The sequence below is a fragment of the Agelaius tricolor genome, unplaced genomic scaffold (assembly GCF_023055355.1).
Source record: "Agelaius tricolor isolate 1412-34295 unplaced genomic scaffold, bAgeTri1.0.p SCAF_3, whole genome shotgun sequence".
Taxonomy (NCBI): domain Eukaryota; kingdom Metazoa; phylum Chordata; class Aves; order Passeriformes; family Icteridae; genus Agelaius; species Agelaius tricolor.
The window spans coordinates 787712-812544 of record NW_027269263.1 but is presented as its reverse complement, the minus strand read 5'-3'; the positions used below and the strand labels follow the sequence as shown (position 1 = coordinate 812544).

Here is a 24833-nt window from a genome sequence, read left to right as displayed (position 1 = left end):
TTACATTTTTATTGCAATGACCATGTCATTTCCAATCAGGCAGCTCATCCAAACATGAGGACCTATTATTTCTGCACAGATACAGGGAAGGAAATGGAGTTGTGGATGAAAGCCATGATAGATGCAGCACTTGTGCAAACAGAGCCTGTTAAAAGGTAGTGTGGGTTGACAAAACAGTGGGACAGTGTTGTTTCTCTTGCTTAGTTTGATTTGTTTAATGAAAGACTGGTCTTTAAAATAGAATGTAAACTGGCTGAAGTGATTTCTCCTTATATTGAAGACCCCTTAGTAACTGGACAGTGTTGGATAAAATTTTGAAGTAGCAAAAATAATCTTAAGTTAATTTCTGAATATTGGTTGTCAGGAGCTAGAAGAAAAAAAATGAACTATCCCTCTAGCCAGTGGCATCAGAAGAAGTGCAGTGACAAATTCTGTGTGCAGGCATGTTTGACTTCCCTGCCCTCCTGACTGAATAGCAACAGCAGCTCAACTGGTGGCAGCCTTGGGCTTAAAGCTGTCACAGTCCTCAAATTCACAGCTGGAGTTTGTGGCTAAATTAACCACTTGTACCTGTGGGGAGCCATTCTTGTTCATCATTAAGCTGTCACTAAATTTATGCTTACCTGGTCTGGAGCCTCACCTTCCTGTGCCCGTGTGTTGACAGTGAAAAGCAAATTACAGCCAGAAGCTTTGTGCTCTCAGAGACTGAGCCCTGTCTGCTGCTGTCTCTCCAGTGAGAGTCATTTGCTCTCAGAATGTGGTCCCTAGGGTCAGCTCCCTGGCATCTGTAATGGAAACCTCATCAATTGAAAGTTTAAAAGCTCCTCGTTATTGACAGCACAGAAGTTATTGCTGATGGCTGCTGTCACTTGATCTGTTCTCCACTCCCTTAGTTCCCGCTACCCTGGAGCTAAATAAAGTCAGCAATGCTGAGGAACTCTGAGTTTAAAAAAGTAATAGAAAAATCTCATAGACACAGTTTCCAGAGAAGTCTAGAAGTAATGAACTTTATCTGAAAAATTTGGTTTGTATTGCAGATACAATAGCAATTTATATATGGAGAAATTATTAAACCAAATCAAACCCACTTCACTTCAACCAAAAATCACATATCAATTGTATAAACACTTAGTGGAGGAACAAAACTGAAGGGGGTCATTCTCAATCTTTTTCTGAACTGGTGAAATGACCTTCATTTGATATTTGCAATACTGTGAATATCTGTCTGCCTGGATATCACAGGGAGAACAGGCTTGCCAGCAGCCAAAGAGTTGTCAGAAAAGCAACTTATATAACACCATCTTGTTGTTTTGATTAAGCAAGAAACCTCAGAATGAAATAGAAGATGTGACCTCTTTGAGAACTTTATTCGTAGCCTTGAAATAATTACTTCAGAGAAAATAGATTTCAAGACCAAGTCTCAAAAAAGTTAAAAATCTGTTAGCTATAATAAGGAAGAAAACCCTTAAGACATATGTTTTCTAAAGAATCCATCTTTTGGCCGTTTTTTAAGTTCTTAAAATGAAACATAGCAGGATATGATCTTATGTAGAAGAAATACTGTTCCTTCCCTGTAAAAATCTGTTAAGTATTAAGTGTCTTATTACCTCATCTCTAAGTAACCTGAAGTTTGGCATAGATGGAGCTTAAGCATAAATGGTTTTGGTTCAGTCAAATTTGGCAGTGCTTTTGTTACTGAGTTCTGTTTCTTTAGAGGTTCTGACATTGCACTGAATACAGTTTTCTTTAACAGACTGGATACTTGCAATACAATAAATGAGTAATTAAGAACTTGCTTCCTTAAATATTCATGTAAACTAATGTTGGGCCACTTTTGATTCCTGTTCATATAAAATGTCCAATGATAATTCGGGAGCTTTTTACAGTATAATTCTTTAAACCTAGAAATCAAGACACCTCACTGCTTAGGGTACTCTGGAAATCAAATCCAACTGTCTGTTAAACCAAATCTTTTAAATAATCTTAGCACATTTTTTGTCTGTTTTTCTGCAGAGGTGAGTTCCTTGGAGAGGATAAAGATAAAAGGAATATTTAAAACATTAAGTTAGTGGGAGGGGTGTTGCCAAGTTTTTTATAAACTACTCTTATTTCCCACACATAGTTAGCCACATTAACCACAAATGAGATACTGAAGTGAGAAAGTAAAAATGTACCCATTTCTTTTAGAACTGGTCTTTATTAGCAGCAGAAATGTTCCCTTCTGATGTTTAGCTGCAGGGAAGGACAAACAGTATTTGGCCCTGTTGACTGAACTGTAATTACTCCTTTCTAAACAGTTTTGATTTTACCTAGATAGTACATTCAAGTTTAATAATGTACTGAGAGACCTATTAAAATAATTAAAGCAAGCACTTTAGTCAGTGAGGAGCTATTGAAGCTTATGACTCAAAATATGATCTCAAACCCCCTCTCTGGGTGCTTGCTTGTGTTTGTAGATGGTAGTGTCCACCAGCACAGTGATTTACCATTTTACCCTAAATGCTGATTCTCTGCTCTCACAGGTTTGAGTGCCATTTTTCTGTCCTTTCACTGTCACCTTGTGTGCTGCAGCCTTTGTTTCTTCTTAGTGATGCAGCATGTACTAAGAAAAGATTGGTTTTTTCCCTCCTGGGGTAGTTACTTTCCCTGAACAGCATAAGCCAGGCTGCCAAAAAAGCACTTGTTAGCATAGAGACATCCACAGTGGGGGCTGACTGACGTCAGTGTGCTTGGAAAAAATGGCTTTTCCTTTTCAAATGCCTCTGCCTAGCTTTGTTAAATCACAGCCCTCCTGTCCATCTGATCATTAATCACATGCTCCCCTCTCTCCAACCCTTTCAGAATTATTTCTTTATATAAACCAGCATAAAATAGTACTTCTCCTGTACTGCATATTGTACATATGATTCCATTTTTGTGGCAGAAATACATAAATTGCATTCAGCATATGCTGAAAGACCCATGTTCAATGCTCATTCTCTTCCTCTATCCGTATCCCATCCTCAAACAGCCTGCCAGCTTTGTTGAATATGTCTTTGAGAGCTAGCTATAAATATGGAGCCAAATATACATATGGATTTATGTTTTTTACATTTGTTTCTGATAATTTTTCCCCATATGGATCCTTCAGTGTGGAAAGAGATCCCTTGCTCACTCAGAATTGACTGATTTGGTTCCACCAAGTTGAGAGAGCCCAGCAGGCTGTTTGAATGTCAGTCCTGCAGGCTCTACACCATCCCAAGGAGTATAAAATACAAATGTTTGGCTCTGTATAACCATAGTAATGAGGGATACAACATGAGGCTGCATGGAAAAACAATTCTGTGATTTTGGGAGTTGCTGGTTTTTAATTAAAACACAGTGGAAAGTATGAGAGTGTGAATTGAGCACAGTGCCAAGGCCTGACTTTGCCACTTAGTTGTTGAGTGTCCTAGAGATGCCACTCTCCCTCTCCAGCATGGATTTTCCACCTTTTCCTCTGCTCTAAAGCCACCTGAGAAAGATTTATAGTAAGTTTTATGTTATATAATGGGGTAGGTGGTGCTATTGAGACACACTACAAATATTAATGCCCACATTCAGGATTATTTGCCAAGGTAGTCTTTATATTCATTTGTAAACTCCAGAGTGCTGGCTGAAAACTGAAATCTTAACAGCCTTTTTTTCCTTGATAATTGTGGGAAATGGAGTTTTTAATTCACATTCCTGTTGGGAAATCCTTTGGTTTCTGGTAGAACACTGGGGTAGTACAGTTTTGAGGGAGTGAGGAGGTGGTCCTTTTCTTTTCCATAACCGTGAGAAGGAACCTAGGCACAAATGTTTGGTCTTGGGAGTGATTTAAGATCTTGGGGGGGAAAAATAAATGGCTTTTTTTCACGATGGGGTAAGCAATAATGCTTACAGCTGTGTGTGTAGTCAGTCTTCTTGTGCTGTGTGTGTGATGGCCTTTTTACAGACACTTGAACTGGATGCAGTTATAAGGATGAATAATGCATTTTTTTAAAAAAAGATGCAAAACAAAACAAAAAGTTAATTCAACATCCTCTTAAAATAAAGTGTTGTTCTTAGTTTGGTTTTATACAGAGATGTAATCTCAAGAAATTATATCTCTTCCTCTTCTTTCCTCCCATAGCAAAAAATGCAGAGAAGAGCATTTTAAAGTGGTGGGGTTATTTCTCTAGTGAACTAAACCCAAAAGTCACTTTTTGAGCTGGAATTGAAATTCTGGTCCTCCTAGTATGGCAAAAGATAGAGCCTCTTGACATTTTGAAATTTTAAAAAGAAGATCACTAATAGAACTGCACACATTGAGTGCTTGTGTAAATACTGTAAAGCAGTAGCAATTCCAAAAATATCATTATTTCTGTGGTACATTTCCTTAAGTCAGCAGCTATTTTCCCCCTTAAAATTGGAAAAAGCCACAGTCATTTTCTGAAAAATGTGTGCCAGCCAAAGTGATAACACACCAGAGAAACCTAATTGATACCAGTGACCATGAAAAGTCATTTGCTTTCTTGAAAGGAGCTCATTATATGCTAAATTCAGCAGTATTGTGAATCACAAGCTGACTTTGAAAACCATCTGAATTTCAGGCTGTTGACATTTGGAAGCTGCAGCTATTGGAGAGCCACTGAGTATTTTCACCCTGTGAATTTTCAGCCCTCCAGGAGATGAGCATCTACTTTTTTCCGGCTCTGGCTTTATTTCCTGTTGTGCACATGTTTTCTAGGGGGTTAATTGACTGTTGAGAATTTTTAATAAATGACCTCCTGTTATAATTGTTTTTAAAACAGCAAATAAAGAGAAAAGTGTAGAAGAAAACAATACTCACACTTGCCAACCAGGAAAACCCCAAATCAACCAACCAAAAACAAAACCCATCAAGCACTACCACAAATCCCCAAACAAAATTAAAAACAAAAGAAAAAGAACACCAAAACAGCAGCAACAAAACCCCCCAACCTCTGCTTGGTCATTGTGAAAATGTCCTGGGTTTTTCTCTCAAAGTCAAGATATTGTTGTAAAATATATGGTCAGGGGTTCACTGAAATAACTTCAAATTTTCTATTACTATTTGTAAGGAACATTTTTTTGGTATTATAACTTGTCATATGTTCCCTTCCAGAATAGAAAAGTTCACTGTTGAAAATACATCGCCTCGGGAGGTAAATAACATTTCAAACCATCGGGTGCTAATTAAGCCAGAGGCACAAAACAACCAGAAAAACAGGGAAGTGAACAAAAACGAGGAGAAGAAAGCTTTGGAAGCTGAAAAATATGGATTCCAGAAAGTCGGGCAAGACAGACCATTGACAAAAATCAACAGTGTGAAGCTGAACCCTTTGGGATCCGACTACAGGACTTTGCCCATAAGCACAATTCCAGGTGGGCACTTCAGGCCTGTCCATTTGAATGGATCTGAGAGTAAATCTATGGGAGTTGTGCTGGCAGATGTTGGGGATGGAGCCCATCACAATGCAGACTCCGAGCGGGTCATGCAGAGAACCAATTCCATGCTGCAGCTGGAGCAGTGGATTAAAATCCAGAGGGGGAAAGGACAAGAGGAGGAAACAAGAGGGTGAGTACTGGGTAATTTTATTTTCAGACTTTCTAGTAAATAATACATTTGTACCCTGGATAATTTCTTTAGTTCTGGATCTATATTTTATAATTGCATTCTTCATTCTCTAAGAAATGTCCGGGTGACTTCTCATAACAGATGTATGAGAGTTTTTTATTAGAATCTGAATAGCTATTAATAAACTAAAGTATAGTAATAATAAATAAAAATGGCCATAAACCCTTTTTTAGTGTGAGAAATTTCCCTGCCCTAGCAAGGAGGAGATGTCATCACTCACAAAAGTTCTTTTTCGTCTTAAAATCTCTTCGTGAAATTGGCCTCACTTCTGCATTTGAGGACTTCTCAGAACAAATGCATGGAAGTTTCTTTTATTAGAATTTGAATGGTTATTAATAAACTAAAGTACATTAATAACTCAATAAATAAAAATGGCTGGAAACCCTTTTTGGTTGTTAGAAATTTCCCTGTCCTAGCAGGGAAAATATGTCATCAGTCATAAAAATCTGTTTTTGAAATTGTCCTCTCTTCTACATTTTTTGCTCGCAAGTTCTTGTAATAATATTTTATTTGAAATTCTTTAAAAAAAATATTCCTGGGAGCTTTTAAACTTTAAACCAGCTTTATATGAAGAGAGAGAGAGAGAAGATTTATCTAAAAATAAGACACAGAATCTAACTTGATGTTTACAGCGTCTCTTCTCATGAAATTAGCTATCAGCCAGTTATAATATTGAGCTCTAGTACTTATTCATGAAGCTTTAAAACGATGTGTGAATGATTGGCAATATTGAATGTCATGCCAATAGCAATTTCTCTGACAGAAGTGGAGGGACGTTGCTTCCAGGCTGCCTTACAGACAAGCAGCTCCAGCAGGAAAATGCAAAAGGTATTTAATATTACATTTGATAGGAAGTATGGAGATGCTATCACAGGAGATACTTTGAAGGGCTGGAAATTAAGGATTTTGTGTATAGATGGATGACAGAGCAGAGCTTAAGATAAACCAAGTTCAGAAAATGTGTTTCCCCCACGAATTTAGGGATATGTACCTGGGGGCTTCTCAGGTTTTGCAAAATCTTGAAATATTTCCATGAACTTGGCTTCCACTTGCCAAGGTTGAAGATTTCCTCACTCCTTTTAGCCTTTCATTACATATAATTAGGAATTGTTGATGTGGTGTTTCATGAAATACTAATCATAAGTAGTTTGATCAAGTTTGAACTTGTAATACAGACAGGGACTTGCACACCCTGACATTAATCTTATTATTCAAACTTGCATAATGAGAACTCATAAGGCTCTTTGATGCAGTTAATTTTTTTTAATTGGACTTTAAAACTTGAGACCAAACAGAAGAAACTAGAATAGATGTGCTATTTTTCAGTTCTGAGCAAGTATAAAAACCCTAAAACTGATTTCATAGTGAGGATCAAATAGAGGGAAGTGCTATTAACAATATGTTACTAATTAACAATATTTTATTCCCTGAGTATAGCAACACTTGTTTGCCTAGATAAGGGTGATAATATAAATGCTTTCAAAAGCAGTTCTAAAAAAAAGTAGCTAACTGAAGGAAAATTTGCCTTGAGCTATCTTTTTTGCTTTGCATGGAAACAGCCTTGAGTAATGATCCAAATTTCTAATGTATATAGTGATGTCTTTTAAATGGGGCTTCATTCAAATTTAAAATTTTATTTTTGTTCAGGTTGCCAGTTTCTGGCTGAAGACAGAAATTTAAGTAGAATCAAAGTTGGTGAATGAGAGTAGAAAAAAAGCTCTGGTTTATGCTAAAGCTTAAGGTTGGGGTGAGAGGATCCTAAGGCTGTTTAAGACCTGTAAAACTCATAACTAGAATTTTTGGAAAAAGTAGTCTTTACTTAATGGGGGAAAGTTGCTGACTCTCCACCAAGCTGCTTTCCAGTGCATCTGTATTATTGTGTCTGCATCACAGAAATCATGGAGGACCCAACTCAGTATCTCTGCTGTGTCAGACTGCAGAAAAAATTGGGACAATTGCTAAGATGTCAATAAAGATGTTCAATTAAATGACTATATATAAAAGAAAAGAGGAGCTCTTAGCTATCCTTAATATAGAATGAAAAAGGTTCACTATACAACTACCAAATTTTTTAGAGGAACAGGCTGACCCCTCAATGGTTTGATTGCCCAAAAAAGTAATGAGAATGGCAGCAATGTAGATTTTAATTCTTGAAGTTGCTATCTGTTGTGTCTATGGTTCTAGACATGTAGTTTGGCAAAAGCTGCATGAATAAACTGCTGCCTTAAGGAAGGCAAACTTTTTTAAAAACAAAAATAAATGTGGTTTGAATAAAAAATAAACACATTCCACTTCGGTATCATTTTAGTGAATTTTGCAGAAGTCAGTTATTAAAAAAATATGTTTTTCACAAAAGTAGTTCACTTGAGTGGTCTTTCACAAATTTGAAAAAATACAGAAGGGTTGTTTGGTACTAAGGGATGTTTTTTGCTGCTGCTACCCCAGTATGTGAGCTTGTCTCTCCTGCCTTGCCTATATAAAATTCATCCAAAATAATAAATGCCTGCAATGAAACTCCAGGTTTCCATCTTGACTTTGCCACCCTTTCTTGATTCTTACATGGAAGTCCTGTATTTGGGGCCAGCTGGTATTTGTGTTCATTAGGGTGAGGGGCTGTTTTGAGGTTTCAATCTCAGGATATTCACAGTGTTGCAGCACTGAGCCCCTAAAGGCCTAGCAGCAAAGTTGCTTTCCCAGTGTGTTGGTTTGAAAGCCAGGTGTCTCCTAAGGAAAGCAGGAGCCTCCCTTGAAATTGAAAATGTAAACCCCCTCCCTCCGAATTATTATAATTTTGAAATTAAGGGGCTCTCAGGCAAAGATATGGGAGTAGGAATAAAACTTCGTTACTGGGAAAATTAAAATACAAATACAATAAAAAATTAATTATAAATGCAAACAAAAAAAAATACTGCCAGAGTCAGAGCAGTCCCTGACCCCCTGTGTGTCAGGGGGTGGCACAGCCCCATCCCATGGGGGCTCAGCCCTCCTGCAGTGCCAGCTGTGGCTCTGCTGGAGCAGGGATCCTGCACAAGGGGGGAGTTTTCCTCTGCAGCTCCAGGGCTGCTGCAGATGGGCCTGGGCTCCCTCTGGGAATGCAGGGCAGCAGAAGCTGCTCCTCTGGCAATGCACTGGGCAAAGGCTGCTGGGCTGTGCCAGGCTCAGATTGGATCCAGGTAGGAATGCTTGGCTCCTCCCCTGGGCGGAGCATCTCCCCATGGGATGATGGAATTGGATCAGCCCTGCAGGGACACTCACTGGCCACGGACAGAGGAGATCTCCTGGAGGTTGGTCGTGGGAGAGATCAAGAAAACTGCCCAATGAACAGAAGATAACTGCCCCACCTCTGGCAGATCAGAATAGAATGCACACCCCCAGCCACATATTATATTTGCAACCTAAGACACACAAATAGTCCAACTCAGACACCAGAACCACTATTGCTACCCAAGAGACAGCCTCTCAAGGTGTCTGTAAACACATGTGGAAGACTCCTTCTCATATGGGAGCAATTATAAGGAGCTATTTATGATGGCAACTGCAGAAATATTTTGCAACCTCAGACCCAGCTGCAGCAGTCTCCCCTTGTGTGCAGGGCAGCTGGAAGCTGCAGTTCTGTCTGGAGTTGGGTTTTGGGTTTGACTGGAATGACATTTTTGCAAGTATCAACAGGACATTGGTGAATCTATTTTGATTTTATCGAATGATGTAAAACAAGGCTTAATATTGAGCTGGTTGAGCTTTTTACAGTTTTCATGGTTTACCAATTAAAGATGAATTATGTTATCTTTCTAGATGTTCCAGAATACAAATAATTGCATGCAGATTTTAAATTGATGTCTTTGCACAGTAAGAACTTCAGGCAGTTTTTTTGCAAGTTCAGGATGTTTAAAGGTGCCAGCAGGATTATACTGCCCATTTAATTAATAAAATGTGTGAGGAACTTCAGTGAGAGTGAGGTGTGTCTTGATACTAAATATATTCCTGAAAATGTCAGGCCTTACTGTAGCTGTTATGGTATATAGCTACAATTCTATTTTGCAAGTTAGAAATGGAATTCAAAAGCATCTTGTTTCTTTAGTTTTAAATACGGAGATGGACAAAAGCCTTATCATTAATAGTATGTTACTAAAGAAATTTGGAGGTATTTAAGCAGATTTGGCAACAGAAGAGTAGGACTTAAAATCCCTTTTTGTAATTTTTTTGCAAGAATGGGAAGCTGTCCAATACAAAGTGGGAGTAATTCTTCAGTAATTCTTGAAAAGCTTCAGGAACTGTAGCAGATTTTTTACATAAAGCTCTTTATAGCAGTTTTCATCTTCAAAATGTTGCAGGTGATTGTAAATACTAACTAAGTGGGTTTCACCATCATCAATTTCCCTGATAGTTATTCCATAAGGATCTCACATGCATAATGCTAGTTTATCTTGCCATTTGATCTACATAATTTCTTTAATGTGTTTTTTTGTGACACTGAATTAATTCAAAACCATCTCCAGGTTCTGGTGCTTCATGGTGCAGGGATTTTAGTTCGGATTAGTGTGGGGTGTAGCTGGAAGCTGCTGCCCTCTCATGGCTAAATCAGGTCCAATTTGAGGCTGGTTTTGTTGTCTGTAAGCAAGCATCAATCATATGCATGCTCTGTAGCAAAAGGCTTTAAGAGGAGCTCATTTGCATTTTAGATAAGGGAAGAATAAATCAATGTTTATGACCTAGATTTTGTCCTCTGAAATAAATTAACAAGAAGTGCTTTGTCATAGTTAGGCATGCATCAGTCCTTGGTATAGAAAATTTTTTAGTATTTTAACTAATGCTGAAAGTTGCTAAATGACTGTAGAACTCCAGACTTTTAATGGGGCAAAAAATTAAGGAAATAAGCCTTTGAATTCATATCTGAGTTGAAAAGCAATAAAATATTGTTATCAAACAAAGACATGTATTGCTCTTTGTTTCAATTGAGTGGCTGATACGAAATGGCTTGTCCTTGACAATTGCAAAAATAATTTCTTCAGACAATTACTGCAATTTTCCCAGGGACTGCTGTTAAAAGAATCTTTTTTTTTTTAATGTCCATAGCAATTGCTCAAGATTTTCTTAGGGAAACAGGATTTTTTTTTTAACTTCTGAAAAAGTGAATATTTCAAATGGAAATATGGACAGCATATGGAAACAGAGTAGAACTTTTAAGGTTTAAAAACTTTCACCTCTCCAGCATATAGACAAGTTCCAATATTTGATCAAAATATTGAAATCAAGTTTGCCATTTAGTAGGGTACTAGACTGACAAACTGTTAAAAAGATGAAACATGGATTATATCAGCAAGTGCTAATCAGAGAGAAAGGATCCACTTTTGGCTGCTACAGTGCATTCAGTCAGTATCATTGATTCTTGAACTGTTGTCTTGAATTTCTTGAGCTTTTTTTAAATGGCATTCAAAGTATTATAAAAGGTGAGAGCTGGATAAACCCAACCCACAGCGAACAACTTCCTATTGCCATAATATTAATGCTAACAAAAGGAAACTTGTGTTTCAGCATCATCTCCTACCAGACGCTGCCAAGGAACATGCCAAGCCATCGAGCCCAGGTGCTGCCCAGGTACCCAGAGGGGTACAGGACGCTGCCAAGGAACAGCAAGACACGTCCAGAAAGCCTCTGCAGCGTGGCTCCCTACGACAGGGCCATGGGACCCGTTAGCGCCGAGGACAAGCGGCGCTCCATGCGCGATGACACCATGTGGCAGCTCTACGAGTGGCAGCAGCGCCAGTTCTACAACAAGCAGAGCACCCTGAGCAGGCACGGCACCCTGAGCAGCCCAAAGACCATGATCAACATCTCTGATCAGACCATGCACTCCATCCCCACGTCCCCCTCGCACGGCTCCATCGCGGGTTTCCAGGGGTATTCCCCGCAGCGCACGTACCGCTCGGAGGTGTCATCGCCAGTGCAGAGGGGAGATGTCACCATCGACCGCAGGCACAGGACACATCACACCAAGGTAAAAAAAAAGCTTCATTTAATAGATAAAACTCTCATCTTCAGGGCTTTTCAGTAGAATGTATCTGATCACTGGAAAACTCGTGTTGCACTGGAGTATATTTTACTATAATGGAGATTGTTACATCGCTGTTTTCACAGAGAAGGGTTTGGTTTTAAAAAGGGCTGAAAAATCTAAGAGTAGAAAAAATGTATTTTTTAATAATATTAGAAGAGGAGAACATGTCTTGATATTACTGCCCGTGATATGTTTCCTCTAAAAAAAATGAGTCAATAGGCAAATTATTCAGAATACCTCATGCATGTCCAGAACTCTGACTCCTTTCTATCACCAAGAGGACTCAGAATCCCAGGTTTCTTCACAGCTGCTGCTTTCTGTCCTTCAGCAACAAGTTTGGCTGCCTTGGGCTCCAGCAGCAAATTGAATTCCTTTTTCTGTCTTTGAGCTCTTAGGGAGATCACTGAAGATCCGTCTAAATGCACACAGCCTTAGTGCTTGACCACTGAGAGGGAGACATGAAGAATTGTGAACTTGGGTGCCATATGTGCCACTCTGCTACAGCCAGCATGCTTGTGTTACCATGGGTTTTAATTGATTGGAAATAATTAAATAAAAATTACTCCTTCAGTTGGATGTAAAATCCTCCTGAGCATTTTTCTGAAAACTTTATCCTGTGTCTTTTTTTTTTTTTTTTTTTTTGATGCTGGGAAAGAAAAAAATCTATAACTACAACTTAAAGCAGTTTAAACAACTTAGAGTTGATTATCAGGTGTTGGATTTTAAAGTTTTCAGATCCCTATCACCAAAGGAATAATTTTGCTTTGGCATCCTTTATGTCTCGTCTGCTCTGAAAATTTAGCAATCAATGCTTCTCACATATCTGAGAAATACCACTGGGTCAGTGCTGCAGAGTGTGTATTGCTTGTCCTGTCAGCCATGTTTTGCTTCCTGATGTTTTTGTTCCTTGTTGAACACGTTATGCTTGTCTTTCATTTAGTATTGAGTACCTTTTATACAAACCTCCTGTTTCCCTTGAATTTTTCATGCTGTTTGGTTTGTATTTAATTAGTTACAAAACTAGCTTTTGCCATTAACTTTAAAAACACCCCTGTCTTTAAGAGGTGAGTAACCAGAAGACTCATTATTTGAAATCAGTAGGGCAAATTTAACATCTAAACCCCATCTACATAGAGATCTTAGGTTTTTCAGCATGGATAGCCATCCAAACAGGAAGCTCTAGAATTTATCCAATATTCTGTAATTCTTCTTTCATGAGAAGTTCAAACATTGTTCCTCATAATATGTCAGTTGTTATAGGCTGGAGCATTTACCCACAAGATCAATTTTTGAATTCCTGACAGCAATTTGTTATCCTTTTAAGCCACTGCCTGTTTTAAACTTGTTCACAAGTGATGATTTAGAAAGAATATCTGGAGAAGGACATAAAACAACTCAAATACTCTTTATTGCGTACAAGACAGAAAGGAGACTAATGTCCACTTAGTTAAAATCAGATGGTTAGAGAACAAGGCTGAACTTGCAGGAGCTGCCTCATGTGTTGGAACTGGGAAGATGAAAAAAGTCTTTTTAGTCATCCAGCAGTTTTACAGGGAAGTGGACACTTACTTTGAAGAAAAGGCTGCTAAAGAAAGCTAAAGCCCCCCAGGAGGAGAGAGGGATGCTTCTGTGAGTGGTAGTAGAGGTCTCTTCAAGCAGACTTAAGGAGCCCAAGCCATGTGTACATTTATCAAACATCCTCCTCAAGCTGGGGCTGTATGGCCACCCTGCTCAGGACAAGCTGCATTGTCTGCCTCAGTCAGGTCACTCTGGCAGGCAGAGGATGCTCAAGCTGAACTGCTTCCCAAGAGAAAAGGATCCAGAAAGAAGAGCTGGGGTTTTGTTGTGGCATTTGGTTTTGTTCTGCTGATCCTTTCTTGCCTCAAATGATGGCAAGGGTGGTATTGCAACACCTGGCAAACATAAAACAATTGTGCTCACATCCACATGCCCATCTGCACAAATCCCCTTGAGTGTGACTATTTCAGTTTAAGAAGTCAATGAAGACATGGTTTGAGAATTCAGGAATGAGAACATTGTGAGCAGATGCCAAAACTTTCTATTTTTTACAGCACGTGGTTTTGAATTGAGTGCTTCTCAATGTTTAAATGGCATTGCCTACTCCAAAGTAGTCACCCTGCAGCTTAAAAAATTTTTCTTATTTCTTTTCACATCAGCTAGTTTTCTGTCTTGTTGTGTCTTTCCTTACTATTCCAAGACCTTCCCTATTATTCTTGAAATAGAAATGACATCTGGAACCCTGAGAATGCTGCACTAGACCCACAGAATTTACTTTATCTAGCAAACTGCCCCTAATATTTTGAGAGTACAGCAGCACAGAAAAAGACTGCCTCCCCAAATTGCTGTTGTTCAGCTTTCCTTAAATGAACTGTGTCCTATGAGTTCCCTTTGGAACACTGGTAAAGGAAATAAATCCTCAATTTATTTTTTTTTATCACAAATCATTGTAGATGTACTTTCCTAAGGTATCTTGCCATGGCTGTGGAACTTTTTATGCTAAAACTGTTGTTTTCCAGGATTCCTTTAAAATTGCTACAAAACATTTCACATTTGTGAATATTTAATATTTTTCAATGTTCTTAGCTAATGTCTACATTTATTTAACATACATTTAAGCGATAATAATATACATTTAAGTGAAAAACACCCACTTTGGGGAATAGTACTGGTTATATTGCTTATGCTTTGGAAATAGAACTGTAGTGGGAGTCTCTCGGTGTATTGTCAGAAACAATTGTTTTTTGTGGGTAGACCTTGCTCGTGGTCAGCATTCTGTCAATAGAGCAACAGTAATGAGGGAGAACTGTTAATTAAATGAAATATGAAATTTGTGGTATTACTAAAATTTAGAGACTTAGTAATCTAGGTAATAAATCAACAGGGAGCATGACTGGCACAAATTATAGCAAATTTTCATGAGGGGGAAGTTAGCTTGATTTTTTGTGCTAGCATTTAAAGTTTTTGAGTCTTTAGAAACAACTGTGAGTCACACTGTGCTTTTTTTTTTTTTGTGCAGCATGTCTTTGTGCCTGACAGAAGGTCGATGCCAGCAGGTCTGAGTTTACAGCCTGTTACTCCTCAGAACCTCCAAGGCAAAACAGTGAGTTGGATTTTTATTTGATACATCAGGGTTTTTTTTTTAACAAGAATCCTTTAAGTATGAAGAGGCAACATTGAAATTTTATTCTAGCTAAAGCTTGCTTTAAATGTTACCTTTATTTAAATTATCAGGGGAAGAAGTACTCTGTGATTCCACAGAATTCTAAGAATATTGTGTCACTGCTGAGTCAAGGTTTTCTGTGGGAATTACAGATTTATTATTTTTTAATCATTGTTGATACATTGCTGAAATTCCTGGGAGAGGGTAGACTACATCACAGAACACTTATTTCTCCATTAATTATTTAGAAAATCCTAGAAGTAAAGTTTGGCTTTTTCGGAAATGTAAAAGAGTGTTTTATGAAAGGATGTCCTTTCTGACACTGTACTGTGGTAGAGCTGAAATTCTCATTGAAGATATTTCATCAAAGTAATGTTGGTGAATACTCTCTACTTTCCTAGTTGAAACATGACTCTCAGCCAAAAAATTCCCCTAAATTGATGTCACTTCTTTACCAGTTTTTGTCTCCTTTGTCATCTCTCTGTCCATCCGAAAATACCGATTGAGAGAGTTATGAGCTAAGAAAACTGATTTTTTTAAATTTTTTTTTTCTGGATCATACTCTGGGCAACCAGTCCTTCCACTGCCTCAAGCCCTGTTTCCTGCACTTCCCAGCACAGATTTCTGGCACCTTCAGTTACTTTTGGGGTTGGCTTTTGGTAGCTGGAGCCTTCCAGACATTTCCTAGGGTTTGTGGCCCCCTCAGCTCTGCTCTACTGATCTCCAGACAGGTCCAGGAAACCAACCAGAAATCCACAGCAGAACAGTGAAGGGCCAGAGGAGGAAACCTGTAGGTAGCCCTGAGAAAACTTTGTGTTATGGTTGTTGCAAGAGTCCCAAGACCTGCATCAAATGCACAGCACCTGCAGCAACTTTATGAATGTCTAGAGAGGAGTAGGAGTTCTGTTCTAAGGGCTCCTCTGTGGAAAAAAAGTTTGAGTTGGAGTGCCATGAAAGAAGTTACTCCTGTATGCACTAAAATTGGGCTGTTTCAGAATGTGCCAAAAGGAGTTCTGATCTTGAAAAAGTAGATCACTGCTCCTTTTGCTTGAAGATGCCACTTTTTTATTCTTATATTCCTAAAAAAGAGACTCCTTGTGCTTTGAGTGGATGTTACTTTCCAGACTGAAAGCACTGTTGCCTATTTTTGGAGAGAGCTCCAAAATGCCTTGTATAGCAGTCTGGATTCTTACACTTCCCCTCTGGAATTCAGTATTTTAAATCCAGGAATTGAAGGAGAGCTGTAAGAAGGAAAACTGCCATTAGACAAGTTGGGTTTGGTGTTGGTTGTCCCTCAGAAGCAAATGGTATTTCCAACTGAAGCATGTGGAAATCCCTTGCTCCCTCTTGTGGGCTCCTCTGTTCTGAACTCACAGAAATGCTGGTGCCATGCTGCTTCTCAGGGATTTTTCCTCTTTATTCTGAGAAACTGGTATTCACTTTCAGCATTTTTAATGTGGGGTTCTCTAGAGCTCTTTACTTCTTTGCTTTGGGGAAGTTCTGTGGCTGTGGGAGAGGGCAAGCAGGGGTTTAGGAGCTTTTTGTGCTTGGGCTTTGTTTAACTCACAGGGTTTGTGAGAAAATCAAAATGCTTGGTCAATATTTAACCTCCTGTAAGGCTGACTTCTGGAGAAGTGTAAGAAACAGAAGCAAACAGGAACATAACAAAAATACTTGTGACGCTCAGTGGTCTGTTTTCTTTGGAGTATTCCTAATAGAAATGGTTCCCAGGAATGGTTCAGGTAGAATTTCCCAAACTGACCTAAGCTGATCTGTGTGAATTACCTTAAAAATACCCATTTGAGTTGGACTTTATTTCCATAATACATATAATGTATAATAAGTCTTAAATGTTATTCTTCATCCCATCCTAAGGCTGTATAGTACAGCTTAGTCATAAAAGTAAAGCAGTAAAATAACTGGAGGCCTCAGAAAGGTGGGATAGAAAATTATTTTTGTCATGCTTGTGGAGATATCTTTTGTGAAAGGTGATTATTTCTGAGGTAGGTCAGTAAACATGGGATTGTCATCATTTTTTCCTCTCAATTTTGACACATACATTTGAAGAATTATTTTAAATAATTGTCTGAAGAATTGTTTTAAAAACTACATTTTCTTGAGGGCATGTTTTGATTCTTTCACCAAGCTTAAATGGCTTCCCACATACAGGTAATAATATCCTAAGGACTGGAGTTGTCTCTCCCTGACTTAAGTCAGTATCACCAATTTGATATGCATGTCAGGAAAATTGAGGACTGCACAGACTTTGCCCTGCAAAATCCTCAATTATTTTTGTCCTTAATACAGAATGTTTGACTTTTATGGCATTAGCTGGTTTGAGCAGTCAAAGGTTAACCCTTCATTTTATATTTGGAAGAGTTCAACTGGGGGAAAATGTTTTCTCTTGTGTTATATCACTGCCAGAGTCTCTGCAAGGCACTCAGAAGGTGCACCTTACTTTACTTTTTAGAAGCAAATCTTTTATGAGGCATGCCTTATTTTACTGAGGTGTTGTTTGGGGTACCAATTAACCTTTTCTCTGCTCTTTGGCTTCTCACACTGCACTCCCTCAGCCGGAGGAGCTGACCCTGCTGCTCATAAAGCTGAGACGGCAGCAGGCGGAGCTGAGTAGTATCCGGGAGCACACACTAGCACAGCTCATGCAGCTAAAGCTTGAGGCCAGCAGCCCAAAGGTCAGCCATCCAGCAATGTGTGTCCTGCTCCATCCTCACTAACCCACAGCCATTCATTAACCCAAGTCTGCTCTGTGCAAAGTTCCCTGGCTCCTGTGTGAGTTGAATTAATCCTGTGTGTGTGTGTGGTGCTCCGCTATCAACCCTTTGAGGTTTTTGTTTTTGTAGTAAGCTGAGTCAAAATCACCTGGGAATATTCTAAAGTAGCTGGCTGGAGTTCTGGGCTAAACAGGCAAAAGCATCATAAAGTCACCCCAGGACATTCAGGTTTAAAATTGAGTGGGTTTCATCTATTATTTGGTATTACAAAATTAGTCGTGCTAGATTGAGATTAATCTGCTGTTTATGCAGCCTCCAGTCAGATTTCATCTTGTTTGTGATATGTGTGCAAAAAGCAGGACATGTTTAAAACATGGATTTATCAAAGGGTTCATAGTTGCCTGTGTAGTGGACATTGACATAAGCTTTACTGTGTTTTATGTGTAAACCAGAATGAAATGTAGTGGTTCATGGTCTGATTCGTAGCAAACTTTCATCATTTCTGTTTCAGGCTCAAAACTTGTTAACAGTTCACTAAAAAAGGCAGTTAAAAACAGCATTGTATTTCTCCATAAAACAGAACTGTCTATCACTGTCTAGTTTACATCCTTCCAAGCTCTTTTCATGCATTCTGCACCTTCTGTCCCTTTCCTTTCCCCCTCTGACTGCTGCCTGCTAGAATGAGATTCTTTCACATCACCTTCAAAGGAATGCCATATATTTGGATCACCAGGTGGGATTTACAATTTACTTGTGTGTTTATATTTCTTAATGCTTTTTGACTGCTCCTATCAAAGCTGGAAATATTTGGGGGGAAGGATTTTCAGTGCTTTTTGTGAAGTTGGATGATGCCCACAGCATAGGATATTTCAATTGATCACAAATATGAGCTCTTATGGGGAAAAAGAATCCCTCAATTTAAAATTTGCCAGGAAACAGTAGCCAATCACCAATTCATTTTTCTGTTCTAAATATGTTCCTAATTTCATAATAATACTAACTGTAGCATTTTACCTTCTTTAACCAGTCCTAATATGTTTCCAAGCTCATATGACACACATGCAGTTTATAAAAAACGGGTACTTCTAAGAATTTCAGTTTTTCAAATTAAGAGTTAGATGTTTCTACAGGACATTATAAACGAAGAGGAGGTCAAACATGAAGAAATATTTTAAGCAAATCATAACATGGTTCCTTTTCTCATTTTTCTCAGTTCATTCTGAAGGATTTATATAAGAATAAGGTTTTAATTCTTTCCAATTTCTGGTATCTTATGGAGTGAGGGTTCAGTTCTTTACTAGGGTACAGATCTTCACTAACATAATTGACTGCCAAGTGAATAATTGCAATACCTCTCTTTTTGTTGCATGACCAAGTGGGACTTCTGTACAAGTTGTGTTTGACAAGTTTTGAAGTGGATTTCTTTTTTTTGCTAGCAGTTTTAAAAGACAGTCATAAGTGCTTAGAACTAAAATAAGCAACTGGATGACCACTGGTTAAAAAGATAAAAATCACTTTTTGTAAATATAAATCTTTTATATTTATTATGTCTTTTATTTAAACCTTTGAGCCTTACACTTAAAACCAACTGTTAGAACTTTTATATGTTCCTCTACAGGGGTTTCAGTGAGTTATTGAAAATACCAGCTGTGCACAGACACAATACACACTCTCACATGGGCTTGGTTGACTTTATTTTCCTATTACCTCTTGAAAACAGGGTGGGAATTGTGACCAATTCAGTTTGATGGTAATGCATTCCCAAACATCTCTGTATTGTTGTATTTTAGGGGCTGCAGCAGGTCCAAAATAGTAGGGACACACTGCTTGCTAAATTAGACCAAAATATTTCATCCAACTCAAATATTTCCAGTCTATAATGTTTTGGAATAAGGGAATGATTCGGTCTTCAACAGTGTAATTCATTGTCAAGAAAGGATAACTGTCAATGTGAAGTGTAAAATTGTTGTTACTGCTTGGTTAGCCAAGCTTGTGAGTATGATGGGGAGAATTGTCTATTTACAAGATGCAAAATAGTAAAAATTATTTTCCTTTCACTTGCACCAGATAAAATTTAGAAATGTGATGTGGTAAGCATTAATTTAGGAAAGTATGTAAGTCTTAGAGTTGTGCCATACCAGAGATGCAAGGAATCAGTACAACTTAAAAATCAAGTCTAAAATCTATTGCCTTAATCACAAAATCATGGAAGAGCAGGTTGGAATACTCATTTCTCTTGTTTTATAATACTGTCATTTACCTGTAGGAAATAAATCCCCCTGAAAGTCTTTCTGCTTTGAGTACCACTGCTTCTAAGGGTGGTATCACATTTATAGCTTTTCATTACTTTGCCAAATATCAATTTCCCTTCATGTTAAAAGCATTAAAAAAATCAAAATTTCTTTCAGTGTAATTGAGGCCTTTCCTCCTTGTTACTAGTATCTGTAACCAGCGTGGATTAGTCTCTTACCCTCTCTGGATTTAAAATGTCCTGTGTACTTAAATTAGGTATTTCCACTCCTATTTAATCTCTGTCAATAGTGTCAGAACCTACTTTGCTTATAGCACATGGTGAGACTCCAGTCCCTGTATCCTCAACTCTCACCTTCTTGGTCACAAAGAGCTCAGTACTGTACACAACAATAAATAATAAATTTGTTACTGCACAGGTGACTTTTCAGGCAGACTAAAATTGATGTGTAGGGAAGGTAACTTATATTCTGCTGCAATAAGCTGGCTGCTGATGAGGTGGTTTTCTTGTCAAGAATCTTCAATCACCTTTTGGAAATTTTGCTTTGTTTTTGTACTGCTGTTTCCTTTGGCCATGCTCAGAAATTCTCACCTTATACTTTCTGATGGTTTTGTATTATGCTTTCAGAATTTTTGTTGTTGTTGTTGTTGGAGGTCAGAGAGGGGGAAAAAAAGCCTGAAAAGACTTGGCCCACAGATACCCAGCAATATGATTTCTTCCATGTCTTAGGGCCAAGTAAATGGTTGTCGAGAACCCCTTTCTTTTTAAACCACTCTGCTGGCTCAAGGTTTGCAGAGTTGGGAGAGAGATTCAGTAGTAGTAAAAATGTTGGAAGAACTCCTGTAAATCAAAGTTGGAGCTTCTAGAAGACCAGACATTACTTCAACATGTCTTTTGAGCAAATACACATTGCTTATTTTCTAATCTGGATTTAAACAAACTTTGAAGAGTTCAACAGAATTAATTCTGGCACTGCCTGTTACTGGTCAGAAAAGAAAAATTTGAAATATTGTAGAAAGGTATTAGGTAGAGGATATGAAGTGGTTCAGATCCTGATAATAAAAATGCATACAAACCTGTGTGTTCTTAATGAAACATTTGAGCCTCAGAGAAATTTTTCTTGTATTAATTTATCAGTTGGCTGTATTTGATTGCTTGGCTTTGGGCCTTATTGTTTCTCTCCTTATTGCGATCTCTCTTAGTATCCCCACTCTCTGGACAAAATTTTAATATAGAGGGAGAACAACTTCTTGTGTCAGTTCTGGTTTTCTGTTTACATATAGTGGAGATGATGGTGGAGTAAGTGCTAGGGGCTGCTTGTTTAGGGGTTTTTCCCCGCCTTGAACAAACAGAGCATCATAAACTTCTTAAGGTACCTTTTATTGGCTGATTAACTTACCAGCTGATCAGACTTTGCAATGGATAAAAAACAACAACAACAAAAATGTCCTCTATCTACAACAAGAAAAAATAAGATGAAGAAAATACTCCTCCAAATGTAAAAGTCAGGTTTTTCCTAAATATTTTTGGGCAAGAAGTACTAGAAGGCATCAAAAACTCATTCTGTTGCGTTTCCATCTATGAAAGCAAACCTTGTTATGGAAATTCATGGAGAGTGTATATAAATACAAAGCGAAAGATCATGAATGCTCCTTCACACACTTTGTGTAACCATGCCTGAAGCAGGTATTACTAAAGTTTCCAACAAAAATAGGAGCAGAATTGTGCATCAAGTGACTTTTCAGTTTTCTTTTGAAGAAGAAAACCACCTGTTTTCATAATTTTCCCCTTATTGTTAGGAGAGTCTCCTTTTTAAGACCAAAATCCCATATTTTTTTCCTGTGTTGCACGCTTTTCTGAAACCCTAAATGTATGCAATGTGTAATAAAGTACCTGATTTTGACATTTGCATGCTTAGCAATAAATACTAATCGTTATAGAAGATGTCTGGCCAGTTCCAAAATAGTTTCACTCCAGTGTATGGGGGTGGATAAATGCAACAGGCAGTGATTCAAAGCTCCAAAGGATGTAAATCAGTGCAGTATATAAAGGCATAATTTTTTTGTGATATGTGGACATGAGTCTATTCACAGGCTGGGAATGCTTATATCTTTTAATGTACACTGAGTTATTAAATCTATAATTTAAAAGGTTTTCTGATAAAGGTTTGAGTTCCTGCTGCAAAATCCAATAATGCTTTTCATTTCAATACCAGGCAAAGCCAAACTTGTTTTAAGCTTTTTTATTTTTAAAAAGGGAGAGTGTTGGTGAATAAATATTACATTGGTGTTGAGCATTTACATTACTTTTGATATATTTGTTTGATATTATTAAACTTTTCAGATGTTGGTATTACTGAATGATGGAATATATGAAAAGCATGGGTTAAAATGTAATCTACTGCATTATTAGAAAGAATTAAAGTAGAGGCTATATTTTACAGTGTCGTCTTTCAAATCTAGCCATGCTGTAAACTGATGTTTGCTGTATGCTCCTCCTGATTTGAAATAGATGAAAGAGAATGAACCTTTAATCACCATGGTTCACACTATGATTGAGAACTCGGCGCTAAGACCGCAACTGTACCATCAAGTAAGGTCTTGGAGAGTGAATGAAATTGCTTTATCATCTGCCAGAATTTTCCTTAGTGACAGTTTTGGTTGTCCCTCAGATTTATCCATGACATTGGTGTTTCTCTCCTTTGCTTTGGACACCCACAAGTCATCCATGCTTCCGAAGCGCTGCAGTATCGTTGGCATGGCTTCCGCTGCCTTTTCGTTGTTTACTATTCAGTGTACACTTCCGAGTAACTCCTCTCTGTCTAGACTATTTAATTAGCTGGTGCTTTATGCAGGTGTCCAGTAAAATTCATGAAACTTCCAATGAGCTTCCAACATTTGTCTTAGCATGATTCTCTGCAATTAGTGTTCAAAGGTGCTTCTTTCTTTTGACCACTACAAAAGCATGTGAGCAGTATTTACCTGGTCATTTCTGGCAATTTTGTTTTGTTCTAGGAAGTGGATTTACAAGTTTTTTGTTTGCACCTACCAAGCCTTTAGCCACTGAAGAAAGAAAGGATCAAAATTACTTTGATCTGGGGCCTGTAAATCCAAAAGGCAGTGTCTGTTCATAAAGTCACAGCAGACTTTACTGTGCACACTTAGAGTTCTGGTGCTGGTTGGCAATGGTAAGATGGAAGAAGAATCAGAAATGTGAATGGAAATATTGTCTGGGAGTTGAGACCTGCACTAACTTATGAGCATGGCCAATCCCTCTCTGTTGGTGCTGGGGCTGAACTGAACAGCCCCAGTCATGCCAGGGGGTGTTTGAGAAGTTTCTTGCCTCAACCACAGTGAAGGTGTTGTTCTCACAAGGGAATATCTGGCCAGTTCCCTTACATTTACGTTTTTGCCCTTGTGAGCCAAAATTATGTATAAAGGTTGCACAGTTTGAAGAAAAGGAGATGTTCTGCCATGTAAAACAGATTATTGGCAGTTTATTACTACCATGTTTCTAAAAAATGCTGCAGTTTAATAGAATATTTCATTTTTTATTTAAAAGTCAACTCCACATCGTAAGTTTGCTTCCGATCCAGAAACGCTGCCAAAAAAAATCTCAGCTTTCCAAAGGAAGTTGGGTTGTAAGTGACTGATTTCATGACCATCCAATTTGTGCTCCTACATGCAAAACATGAGCTTTAACTTGGAACCTGGAGGGGAATTGGAATATTTGAAGGGGAATGAGAGAAGTAAGGTGCCCTGGAGCCCTAAATGAAATTTTAGGGGTTTGTTGTAATTTTTTGAAGAAGCCTAACTGCTAGAATTTTTTTAAAGCAAGTCAATTTTGTGTGATAGAGTATGTAAGACAAATAAATCAATGGGTGTATAATGAGCAGAGGTGTTTTAGACATGTCAGGGGAAACTAGCCCAAGCTTCTAATATTAAATAGACATATTTGATATAGCTGTGCCTGGGCTAATGTGTTAATTCCTTTGGGGATACCAATAAATTCCCCAGTGCTGCCCTGGCCAAGCTCTGCTGCCAGCTGCAGTGTCTGCCTTCACCTTGCAGGCACATTTGACTGAATGAACACCTTTTTATGGCATTCTTGTCAGAGAAGGGGTGACTCTTAACAGGTCCTGAGGACTGAATAACCTGTTGCCACTGGAGATGTGGTCTCTTCAGGTCAAAGAGTTTGTGACATGCTGAAGGCTTCTGCAGAAGCTGCCTTAGCTGAGGAGTCACAACATCTTCTGCTTCCATGGATAAAGTCTCCTGTGTGAGATGTTGCATTAACTGGCTTTCAGGAGAGGCTAAAAATACACTCAAAATTTCACTGCCTAAATAGTCTTCTAAACTTTTGTAATGCAAAACCAACCCATTTAAAATTCTGGCAACTTTAAATAAAGTCTAAACAGCGTATAATTTCTTATTCAAATGAAATAAATTGGTTTAACAGTCATCTTTCCTGCTGCAGTTTTAAAGACATGTAAATAATTGGGAGAAGCCTCTGTGCAAGTGACTGAAACTTGCTTTGTTGTCAGGATGCTAAAATAGTTAGTGATGACTGCAATGATTCCTGTGGATAAAGAAAAGGATCTTTCTCAGCTTCAGTTTATTCAGTTCAGTTTTAGATCTGAGCTCATTTAGAGTTAAGCAAAGGAAAGCAAGAAAAGTTTGTATTTAATTTGTCTTGCTTCCTTTTTGTAATGATTTATGGTTCTTTAGTAAAACAGCAAGAACCTCTACTATTTGAAATGTGTTATTTATAAGGCACTTTTGCTTGTGATTTGTTACATCTTCAGCGTTATTTAAATCACTTGACTTGCATCAGTCTGCTCTGCAGACTGTGCTATAAATTCACAAGTGCAGGCCATGGAAATTATTCCATATGTACAGTCAAGAAAAAAAGGATTTTTACAGACTAGACCCATTTCTAGCTTGGTTTGGGGTCTTTTGCTTCTTTCTTATACTAGATGA

General features: G+C 38.1%; 1 protein-coding gene across 16 annotated transcripts in view; it reads left to right on the top strand.

The window, feature by feature from the left end:
- PLEKHA5 (pleckstrin homology domain containing A5) overlaps positions 1–24833 on the top strand; it is a 159082-nt gene that overhangs the window by 108290 nt on the left and 25959 nt on the right. For 8 of the 16 annotated variants that reach the window (XR_011678455.1, XR_011678454.1, XM_071422098.1 and 5 more), the window contains 7 exons: positions 40–155; positions 5126–5578; positions 11171–11633; positions 14728–14811; positions 17445–17564; positions 18283–18336; positions 22366–22446. Coding sequence is in view for 14 of the 16 variants with exons in the window: in XM_071422098.1 (XP_071278199.1) it covers positions 40–155; positions 5126–5578; positions 11171–11633; positions 14728–14811; positions 17445–17564; positions 18283–18336; positions 22366–22446 (1371 nt within the window). In the remaining 2 variants the exon portion in view is untranslated. Of the gene's footprint in view, positions 1–39; positions 156–5125; positions 5579–11170; positions 11634–14727; positions 14812–17444; positions 17565–18282; positions 18337–22297; positions 22447–24833 lie in introns of those variants that run through there. The other 8 variants (XM_071422093.1, XM_071422088.1, XM_071422089.1 and 5 more) reach the window with 4 other exon arrangements.